This window comes from Biomphalaria glabrata, chromosome 1 (assembly GCF_947242115.1).
Source record: "Biomphalaria glabrata chromosome 1, xgBioGlab47.1, whole genome shotgun sequence".
In the NCBI taxonomy this organism is placed as follows: Eukaryota; Metazoa; Mollusca; class Gastropoda; family Planorbidae; genus Biomphalaria; species Biomphalaria glabrata.
The window spans coordinates 80,090,097-80,102,103 of NC_074711.1; the positions used below are offsets into that span (position 1 = coordinate 80,090,097).

At 37.8% G+C, this 12,007-nt stretch overlaps 1 protein-coding gene across 3 annotated transcripts in view; it reads right to left on the bottom strand.

Annotated features, from left to right (window-relative positions):
* Positions 1 to 410: 410 nt before the first annotated feature.
* The window catches only part of LOC106079033 (glycoprotein-N-acetylgalactosamine 3-beta-galactosyltransferase 1-like), a 66,895-nt gene continuing 55,298 nt past the window's right edge, over positions 411 to 12,007 (bottom strand). For all 3 annotated transcript variants that reach the window (XM_056017712.1, XM_056017729.1, XM_056017719.1), the window contains exon 7: positions 411 to 9,783. In XM_056017712.1, the coding sequence (XP_055873687.1) occupies positions 9,634 to 9,783 (150 nt within the window). In that variant the 3' untranslated portion in view covers positions 411 to 9,633. The remainder of the gene's footprint in view (positions 9,784 to 12,007) is intronic.

Below are 12,007 nucleotides of genomic sequence, written 5' to 3' on the forward strand. Positions count from 1 at the left end.
AACATGGACATGTTCCTTTCTTTTCTCTGAACATTGACATGTTCCTTTCTTTTCTCTGAACATTGACATGTTCCTTTCTTTTCTCTGAACATTGACATGTTCCTTTCTTTTCTCTGAACATTGACATGTTCCTTTCTTTTCTCTGAACATTGGCATGTTCCTTTCTTTTCTCTGAACATTGACATGTTCCTTTCTTTTCTCTGTTCCTTTCTTGTGCTTTGACACGTACCTTTCCTTTATCTAAACATTGTCCTAATCCTTTCCGCTTTCTGAGCATTGACAAGTTCCTTCTTCTTCATTGACCAATAGGACCAAGAAAGATTTGACACTTTATCGAGCTCAACTGATAAATATTGCTATTTGTTAATGTGACTTACAGAAAGATAAAATGAAATGACTCAATTCCAAAGTTTCATTTACTCAAAATAGAATTTTTATTTCAAATTTCAACATACACCAATAGCAATGACAACAACAAATGTCATGGGAGAAAATGTCTCAAAATCTCACACTGCCAAATCTAATTTCTAAAACTGCAGACGTAGTGTACACGTATTGGCCCATCCACCCAGAATGCTGTCATCATATGAGATACATACATCATGTTAGCACTACGTGACTCATACATTTCTAGAGTGATCTATTTACAAGGTTATATTTAACACTTTCGTTATCTAATATTTCTTCTTCTTCCGCTATATGGAGCTGAGCTGTAAGCTCTTTAACCTCTGTGCAAAGTCGTTATGCAAGAGAAATCCCCAATTTTATCCCGCGTGTCAAACGAACACATAAAGATCTCATAAAATTAGATGAACACACAATGTTATCGTGTTATATGAATACAGAATGGCATCTGAGATGATTACATGTTGGTAACGACCTTATCATATGAAATGAAATTTTAAAAAAATCGACACCGTCATTTCAGATAAATGCATGATTACATATTGTCACGGCGGAGGAATACAAATAAATAGGTCAAAAAAACAACAACCAACATACAAGTAAAAATGTCATGTACATAGTACACATAGTTCATATGATAAAGATATGATAAGATAAATATTCAACTGCTGATTGGTTTGCAATCCAAGGCATTGAGCGCTTCGTTATTCCTTTGTGTACTATGCATAGAGCTGACAAAGCACAATCTGGCATCAGAACTTCACAATATTATTTATAGGGGTTCGGTCACATGTCTGAGCGCTTTTTTTTTTGTTTGGGGGGGGGGGCGGTGAGAGAAAGAGGCAGGTGCGGTAGGGAGGTGTTCATCAAATCTCTTTACATACTATCTACTTTTCTTATCATATTTCCACTCTTTACAAAAAAATGTGTCCTCGTCGTAGTACAAAAACAAAATAATAATTTTGACAGCGTCACATAACAGCATATTTAATATAAAGAGACTGACAGAGCAAAAAGGCGAAATAAGAGTGTAACGACGCATTATTAGTCCACGTTCACACGAGCTTACCGGCGTGTTTGTCTCTCCTATGTGAACGCCCCCTTAATGCAGGGACAATTTAAGAAGAGGGGGAAAACGTCGTGCCATAAGAGCTAAATACAGTTTGGTTTCGCCAGGACCCATGTAAAGCAAGTGTGTATAAATCAATGTTTGATCTGACTTTTGTTTTGAGGAGAACTTCATGACCAAACCAACTGATTTATTTAGATCAGACTTATAAGGGGCTGTAATTGAAGACGAAAAACAACTACTCAACGTTGAAATTGTTAGTAAATCAATCAATCCATCAATCAATCAATCCATTACATTTTGTTATCTTAAATCTAATTCAGCATTTTGAGACGTCTAGAGCGAAGTAGAGTTGGAAACATATTGTACGTATTTTATAACATGGATCACGTGTTAATCCTTTTATAGCATAATTGATATTTCATAAAACATAGTTTGTAAGAGTGAAATGGTCTTAGAAATTGTGAGAGCCTTGGCCTTGGCTAATTTATTAACGCTAGTGACAGAGTTATAAGCATTGAGGCCCTATTAACAAGGGATTTATATGACATACGGAGAATGTACTACGTGAGATGTACTGTACTTACTAGGATTTAAGATCTATGTATTCTTATGTACTGTAATTACTAGGATTTAAGACCTATCTATTTTAAAGTTTATTTATTTTTATTCTATTTCAGCAAAATGTGTAGTTTTGTATTCTAAAAAATGTGTAGTTTTGTATTCTAAAAAATGTGTATGTTCTAAGAAATAGTATCAACACAGATTTGAACACAGACACCAAAGTTTCAGTACTCCATGTACTCAACAGAACTGCAAGAATGAACAACCTTTTAAGTGACTGATGGACTACAGAAATGAATAACCTTTTAAGTGACTGATGGACTACAGAAATGAACAACCTTTTAAGTGACTGATGGACTACAGAAATAAACAATCTTTTAAGTGACTGATGGACTACAGAAATGAACAACCTTTTAAGTGACTGATGGACTACAGAAATGAACAACCTTTTAAGTGACTGATGGACTGCAGGAATGAACAACCTTTAAGTGACTGATGGACTGCAGGAATGAACAACCTTTAAGTGACTGATGGACTGCAGGAATGAACAGCCTTTAAGTGACTGATGGAGTGCAGGAATGAACAACCTTTTAAGTGACTGATGGACTGCAGGAATGAACAACCTTTAAGTGACTGATGGACTGCAGGAACGAACAACCTTTAAGTGACTGATGGAGTGCAGGAATGAACAATCTTTTAAGTGACTGATGGAGTGCAGGAATGAACAATCTTTTAAGTGACTGATGGAGTGCAGGAATGAACAATCTTTTAAGTGACTGATGGACTTCACTGTTTGTAGCTCGATGAGGAGCCACGTAGAAAGTAGGGGAGGGGGGGGGGGACGCCTCTAAACAAATCATACAATAGCTCACAACACTCTCTCTTTATGAGGATCTGGGGAATCTATTGCATTTAACCTCTAACCTCAAACATTGTAAAGCAGACCAAACTGACCCTAACATAGAAACTCGTCATTGACACTTCCCAGGCAGTCGTTTGGCGTAAACCAACGCCGTCCCTCTACTCGTTTAGCTGCGAACTGCAAACAGCTCCGTCCTCTGTCTGACCAGGATATGTGCTTTAAAACAGAACTATTCTAATCCTTTCAACGTTACAGTGTCGATACTTTTTAGAGATCAAGGAGGGCACCAATAGAAGACACTTCTGTCTCAATTTTGTAGTCCATATTTCTTTTTCTTATTATGTTCTGCTCGTCGAAATACTCTGGGGCATTTTGACAGTTCCCACGAAACACTTTTATCTTCTTCTTCAAATGTATAACTTCCTTATTTTAAAATCCTAGCGCCGCCTCTGTTTATAGTGTAATTCGCTTGCTGTCTGTAAGTCGAGGGACAAATAAACAAAGAACCAAGGACCGGTTATCTGGGACTCAACATGGCAAGTTCAACATTTTTCTAACAAAGTCGTTGGGTTGTTCATGTTAGTTCAAAATCAAGAAGGTCTACTTTTGGTTACCTTGTAGGGGACAACATTCCCTCGCCAGGGCGGTCACGTTTCTCTCACACACACATTCAAACACATGTGGACATTATTTGACCCTCGCCACCCCTTCATTAGTCCACACACTTGCCGCCACTGCATGTAACCGCTGAGTAAACATTTGGAACGAAATCAAGTGTGAGGGACAGGTTTCTTCTGACCCCATGGTAACAACACTCACACACTTGTAGACACACTGTAGCAGCACAATCACACACCTGTAGACACACTTTATCAACACAATAACACACTTGTAGAGACACTGTATCAACACAATCACACTTGTAGACACACTGTATCAACACAATAACACACTTGTAGAGACACTGTATCAACACAATAACACACTTGTAGACACACTGTAGCAGCACAATCACACACCTGTAGACACACTTTATCAACACAATAACACACTTGTAGAGACACTGTATCAACACAATCACACTTGTAGACACACTGTGTGAACACAATCTCACACGTGTAGACACACTGTGTCAACACAATCCCACACTTGAAGACATACTGTGTCAACACAATCCCACAATTGTAGACACGCTGTATCAACATAGTCATACACTTGTAGACACACTGTGTCAACACAATCATACATGTAGACACACTGTATCAACACAATCATACACTTGTAGACACACTGTGTCAACACAATTCCACACTTGAAGGCACACTGTGTCAACACAATCACAGTTGTAGACAAACTGTATCAGCACAATGTCACACAGTTGTAGACACAGTGTATTAGCACAATCTCACACTTGTAGACACACTGTATCAACACAATCATACTCTTGTAGACACACTGTATCAACACAATCCCACATGTAGACACACTGTATCAACAGAATCACAAATGTGTAGACACACTGTATCAACATAGTCACACACTGTATCAACATAGTCACACACTTGTGGACACTGTATCAGACTATTATTACACATACAAACTTGTAGACACATTGTATCACACAATCACTACCTTTTAGAAACACTGTATAGTAACGAACACAAACTTCTAGACACATTGAATCAAGACACACATTTTTAGACACACTGACATTATATCAACACAATCACAAACACAATGTGACAACAAAAATCACACATTTGCTGTCAAATCATATCAAGACAGTCCCTACTTCTAGACACAGTTTATCAACACAATCACAAATTTGTAGACACATCAGATCAAGACAGAAACTTGCAAAGACATGGTATCAAGACACAAACGAATGAAATGACAATGACATCATCATTGTTTTGAGATGACAAAGTAGCCGTCCATAAAACAAACTATGCATGTCTACAAAGATATATGTACTGTGCTAGAGATACACACCATTCCATCTCTCTCTCTCTCTCTCTCTCTCTCCCCACACGCTGGCTGTAAGCTAAAAAAAAAGAATGGGTAAATTGTAAGTTATAGTCAACTTAAGTCAACTTATTATGAAACGTCATCCACGAATACGTAATGAGAACTAAATATGAATTGTCGGCAGAGGTGGACTACATGTCAAAATCGGCCCAGGCATTTCTATACAGTACAACTCATAAATTGTATATCATATGATGGGCCTTCAATTATAGGCCTCTCTTTTCTCAAAATTATTATGTTATTTTTGTTTATGTATCGATAACTGTATGCATGCTCTATATCTTTATAAGAAATATAGGCCTTAGGTTGCTTTTTAATCGTTAGGTTTGTAGGCCCTAACAGGATGAAGCCTACTAATAGCACTGTCTACGGATGTAGCCTAGTACATTATCTTTGAAAATGTGTTAGATTAAATTAGTATTACACTATAGTCTGTAAAAGATTGATATATAAAAAGATATAACCCCTTATATATGAGAATATTATAAAACCTTTAACAATTTAATGCGTGCCATAGTGGCATTCATGAGGCGCTTTAGGCCCTTTGGAGTACCGTCCCACCGGGGTTTTGCCCAAATGCCCGTATAGCCAGTCCGCCCCTGATGGTCGGTCATCTGTAACAAACAAATCGAAATCATTCGATCAAATACTCACCGCTCTAGATCTAATTATGTCAATAAATACCTACACACAAACACTCAAAACCACTGACATACAAACACATCCACCTATCCTAAACTACAGTTATACCGAACACATGTGGGACTCAAACCAAGACCCAACCGTGTTAAGTAATCCCAGATAATCAAATGATCTCATAATGACACGTCCCTTTCTAGGCAGAGAAAGACAAAAAGCTATTCATAAAGCACAGCCTATTCCTGGCACACAGAGAGAGCATATAAGGCAACACGCAGAAGAAAACCATTGAATGTCATATCGGCAACCATATTGAAATAAGAATCCATTACTCCAAAGCACTCACTGCGTCCCACCAGTTCACACAGGGTATCACTATGTTATCACTAGAGGTGGTGAATCAGTTCCGGTCTACTAGCCGTCATACACCTGTCTGAATCCAAATAATACATGATAATGCATGCTAAACTATTCACATAGAGACATGGCTACTCTAGGGGCGGTGTGACTTTGAAATAATACACACTTTAGAAGGCCAGCAAGTCAGCTTAGAAAACGAAGAGCTGTTTGTAAACTTCTGTATTGTGTGAACACATAAACGATGTCGCTGGTGGTGAAAACAAATGTTGCTTATGTTGTTGACCTAATTCAGGCTTCTCAATACCTAGACTTTTTCTAAAGCGTGCCTCTCAAGTCAAGCACGCATACGGAAAACACATATTCGAATTTGCTTTTCAGGTGTGCAAGATTGTAGTGGCGGAGTAGTATAGCGCTTGGATTCTGAGCCTAGGCGTCTCGGCTTTGAAACTTGGTGAAGACAGAAATTTCAAATTTCGGGAATTTATGGATGACCTCGAGTCCACCCAACTCTAATGGGTACATAATATCAGTTGGTGTAAGTAAAAGCGGTTGGTCGTTGTGCTGGCCACATGACACCTTCGTTAACCATGGTTATAGAAACAGAAGATCTGCCCTATAGTTTGCAAGATCTGAAAAAGGGGGGATTCTTTTCCTTTATCTTTCAGGTGTAAAAAGTTCCCCTTTTAGACCATGCGGTCTATAGGGCAGATAATGTTAAGATCATGTTTCTTTCGCCACCGGTCATGTATGTTTAAACCAATAATGATAGTCTGGTGTAAAAGAGAAAAACACAACTAAATTTAGATGACACGCAGAAATAGAAACATCCTTCAGTTTCAAGAACAAAGAGTATTTATGGACATACTCCTCCTTTCCTGGTGCTATTAGAGCATAGAATGGGTTGCCTGGATCAGGCAGGACAACCAACGATTTGGCAGAGTTTAAGTCATTGATTAACATGCAGGACTAGATTCACCTTGGTACATGCAAAGGAAGTAATCATCTTCTTTTGTGAAGTAACTTCTGTGCTTTATAAGAAGTGTGACTTGACTCGTGTAACATTTACAAGTTCCCCCGACAGAGACATTTTTCCCTAGAGTCTAAATATCCTGCAGGACGGCAGAGTCATCGTAACAGTCCGAGCGCATACTACACTTTCAGGCAGCCACCCTAAGTATGTTTAGTTACACTTTATCATGAGTCCATTCTTACTCAGATTCAGACTAAGAAATTCTCCAGAAAGTTGTGAATATCAAGTCGTGTCACCAAGTGTTTGTTTAATTGCTGCATGAATTTGAAAGTTTCCACCTAAACTTGAGAGCGAAGACCAACATCATGCAAACATTTCACTTCGCATAATTACGTTTATCCAACGTCTATGTGTCGTTTCCCTCTAAATGGGGCCGCCGCTGACACTGCTGCTCTGTCTGATTGCCAGTTTAAAATTGTGAATGTAGGAATGGTCTTGAGACCATGATACTTGAGAAAGTCAATATCTGTATTTGAATGCGTTAGTGCCTTATTTCTTTAGTAACGAAATGACGAGTCTAGGTGGACCTAGTGCACTCAGTCATTCAATGTGATCGGTACAAGGAGAAAGTGAACAAATCACCAGAGTCACCAACTTTTACTGAACCATTTAAAAGAAAAAAAGTTGAAAAGAAAGATTATGTCAAAGTTGTCTTTTTTTTCCCATTAAGTACCGTCTCGGGACTCGATCTGAAACCAACTGAGTTGACACAAATAGGTATTTGTTGTCTCTGTGTCTCTGCTTTGAATGGGTCCTCTTCTTTTGAAGCCCTATTGACTTTCTTTGCATACCCCCCCCCCCCTTCCCAAATTTGAAGGCAAATTGATTTGAAAGCACGCCCGCAAGCTCAGTAGATATGTAACATTGAATGTACATTAAAATCTAAGTACAAAGCTTTTTTACACTTTGTTGGTCAATTCAACTGTGAAGTCCCATACAGTTGTGGACTCTACAAGTTAGAAGTAGCTAGAACAGTTCGTAGTTATTGTTCAAACATTAGGTTTACAAATCTACTCCTTGGGGCCGCACTATTGCTGTTAAATAACTATAATTGATCAAATGTTGAGGGGAGGGCCCTTACTATCCCTTCTACCAGTGGAGGGTTGGGGGGGGGTCCGAATTTGAAAGTCCCCCGGGACCCCACTTGAGGCGGGCCCATCACTGCCATGTAATCTTCCTATTCACGTGGAGTAAAAAAAAATGCTAGAAAGCATTGATCTAGATGATATGATACATTAAGCACATTATCTCATGTCACGATGTCGAATGTCAAAATGCAGGGGCCCCGAAAAAGGTCAAGGCCCGGGCCCCTTAATCCCTGGCTGTGCCATTGCCCCCTACGACGAAAGTCATACAACATATAATGATGATGATCACACCTATTTGGTGGTCCTTTTTTTTTTCCATGCTTCAAAAGTTTTGAATGTCTCGAAAAGGTATACACACATTTAAAAATAAAATTAAAACTATTTCATTGCCACCTAAATGAAGTAAAGTCTAGCAATAAAGTTTTGCTGTTCATAATTATCTTCATTGAATTCGTGAGACGTGATTAAATCTAGATCTACAAAAAACAACATTTGGCCCGTGTTTGGAGACTGCCAAAATAAAAATTAAAAAGTCTCAAACCGTAAAAAAACTTGCTAATCTTCTATGGGTCTACTGGCTAACCGCACTCAGTAATCTGTCACGTGATTATAGCAACCCATGGCGGAATGTGAAACGTAAAGAGATATTATTTATTTTTACAAGACAGAAAGAAACTTAACCCTGAAGTGGTAATTTAGACTTTTACACAGTTCATTGTGGGATTAGTACATAGTTAGTTCTACAATTTAGACTTAAATAGTTTTTTTCCTTTGTTTGGTTAGATTGTTGTTTTTTTTTTTATGTTTATTTTTTACAAAAATACATCTCTTTCAATATTAACAAATTATTTAGAGTTAGAAAAAATAAAACCACTAAAGGCAGTAAGATGACCTTGTTGACTTTTGATAAATACAAACAATCAGCAGGTTTCAATGTATGTCATAGTTAGGTGTTTTTTACTAAACATACTACTTCTGCAGATGATCAGGTAGGCGTTGTCTTCATTGTATCGTGGACATAAAGACACCGGAAGTGTTTCAACACCGTGCAACTAAAGCCAAGTATTATCCCACTACTACTAACTTCATTATTTTGTCATCCCTAATAATCGTATGATATAATACGCGGAAAATTTTAGCGTCCTTTCTGCTCCCCCCCCCCCCCCCCCAACAAAAAATAATACAAAATAAATCCCGAATTACGTACGTCACACAAAATGTTATAATATCGCGATCTTTTAGGAATGCCAATTAAGCAATGCAAAAAAAAATAGTTTGTGTCTCACATTGAAGTACTTGCCCTTTTCAATAGTTTAATGTCACATTCTCAACCATTTAACTAGAAACCTATATTGTTATCAGCCACTACCCTTATAAGAAAGCGGATAATGTCAGAATTGTGCTCTTATAGAGATACCCTTTCATACGAAATCTCTATGACTTTGTCAAGCGTTAAAGATAGCCACTATTTACTGAAACAGAATTATGGACTTCAAAATATATATTAAAATATCACATACATACTTTTTGAAAACAAAAACCAATATAAAAGGCAACAATTTGATTGACTAGTTCTGCTGCACCCGATTCAACCGCCGTCTGCTTTGCGATTCAAATTTTGCCTTCCAGAATTAATTCCGTAAGGACGCAGGTGGTAGATGTAAAACTCCAACGTCAGCATTTTCTCTGGTGGGACGTAGTGAAAGCTGATGGCGTAGTCACTGATACTCTCCCTTCCCTGGATACAAAGTAATGAGAAAGAAACAAAAATGAATTAATGTTACAGAAAAACCTAAGTGGAAACTATTTATGCAGTAACATATTTACCCGTTTTGTATGGATTTCCCGGTTCTTTTCTATACGCTAACGCGAACCATCACAATTGCAGTAGAGGAATAACAATTTACCCAGTGTTTGATTACAATGACCTATGTAATTACGAACCGCTTGACAGACATTAAAAATACACAAGGCACCACCGTTCCATTTCGTGTCAGAGAATAAGAGCTGAATTTTGTCTTTGTTCCAAGAAAATAGAGAAAAAGATTTTTTTTTTAAACGTAGAAAAGCGTTCACCTGTTTTAAAATTTACTACTGGAAAACTACTACTACTATTACTGCCATCACAATTCATACCACATGTGACCATCAGTGATATACGCGCTCATTCAGTAAATACACAAAATGGACCTACATCTTCGAGGAAGTCACTACTGAGGCCTGTACACAGTGATTCAACCATGAAATGTCGATAATTACAGTAGTTCATGATCAGGTTACATTGCAACAACAAAAAAAAAAGAACAACAACAAAAAAAAAATATAAAAAAATAATGGAAATAAAGGCGCGAAATGAGGATACAGAGAGAATCCAAGGAATGGGAATGAAAGTATCCAGAGTCAAATGGAAACGGAATGGATCCAAGGAGAGAAATGAAGCTTGATGATTCGAGGCTAGAAATGGAAAGAATGGGTCCAAGGAGAAAAATGAAGCTTGATGATTCGAGGCTAGAAATGGAAAGAATGGGTCCAAGGAGAGAAATGAAGCTTGATGATTCGAGGCTAGAAATGGAAAGAATGGCTCCTAAGAGAGAAATGAAGCTTAATGATTCGAGGCTAGAAATGGAAAGAATGGCTCCTAAGAGAGAAATGAAGCTTAATGATTCGAGGCTAGAAATGGAATGGATCCAAAAAGAGAAATGAAGCTTAATGATTCGAGGCTAGAAATGGAAAGAATGGCTCCTAAGAGAGAAATGAAGCTTAATGATTCGAGGCTAGAAATGGAAAGAATGGGTCCAAAGAGAGAAATGAAGCTTAATTATTCGAGGCTAGAAATGGAAAGAATGGATCAAAGGAGAGAAGAAAAGCTTTATGATTCGAGGCTAGAAATGGAATGGATCAAAAGAGAGAAATGAAGCTTAATTATTCGAGGCTAGAAATGGAATGGATCAAAAGAGAGAAATGAAGCTTAATTATTCGAGGCTAGAAATGGAATGGATCAAAAGAGAGAAATGAAGCTTAATGATTCGAGGCTAGAAATGGAATGGATCAAAAGAGAGAAATGAAGCTTGATGATTCGAGGCTAGAAATGGAATGGATCAAAAGAGAGAAATGAAGCTTGATGATTCGAGGCTAGAAATGGAAAGAATGAATCAAAGGAGAGAAATGAAGCTTAATGATTCGAGGCTAGAAATGGAATGGATCAAAAGAGAGAAATGAAGCTTGATGATTCGAGGCTAGAAATGGAAAGAATGGGTCCAAGGAGAAAAATGAAGCTTGATGATTCGAGGCTAGAAATGGAAAGAATGGGTCCAAGGAGAGAAATGAAGCTTGATGATTCGAGGCTAGAAATGGAAAGAATGGCTCCTAAGAGAGAAATGAAGCTTAATGATTCGAGGCTAGAAATGGAAAGAATGGCTCCTAAGAGAGAAATGAAGCTTAATGATTCGAGGCTAGAAATGGAATGGATCCAAAAAGAGAAATGAAGCTTAATGATTCGAGGCTAGAAATGGAAAGAATGGCTCCTAAGAGAGAAATGAAGCTTAATGATTCGAGGCTAGAAATGGAAAGAATGGGTCCAAAGAGAGAAATGAAGCTTAATTATTCGAGGCTAGAAATGGAAAGAATGGATCAAAGGAGAGAAGAAAAACTTTATGATTCGAGGCTAGAAATGGAATGGATCAAAAGAGAGAAATGAAGCTTAATTATTCGAGGCTAGAAATGGAATGGATCAAAAGAGAGAAATGAAGCTTAATTATTCGAGGCTAGAAATGGAATGGATCAAAAGAGAGAAATGAAGCTTAATGATTCGAGGCTAGAAATGGAATGGATCAAAAGAGAGAAATGAAGCTTGATGATTCGAGGCTAGAAATGGAATGGATCAAAAGAGAGAAATGAAGCTTGATGATTCGAGGCTAGAAATGGAAAGAATGAATCAAAGGAGAGAAATGAAGCTTAATGAT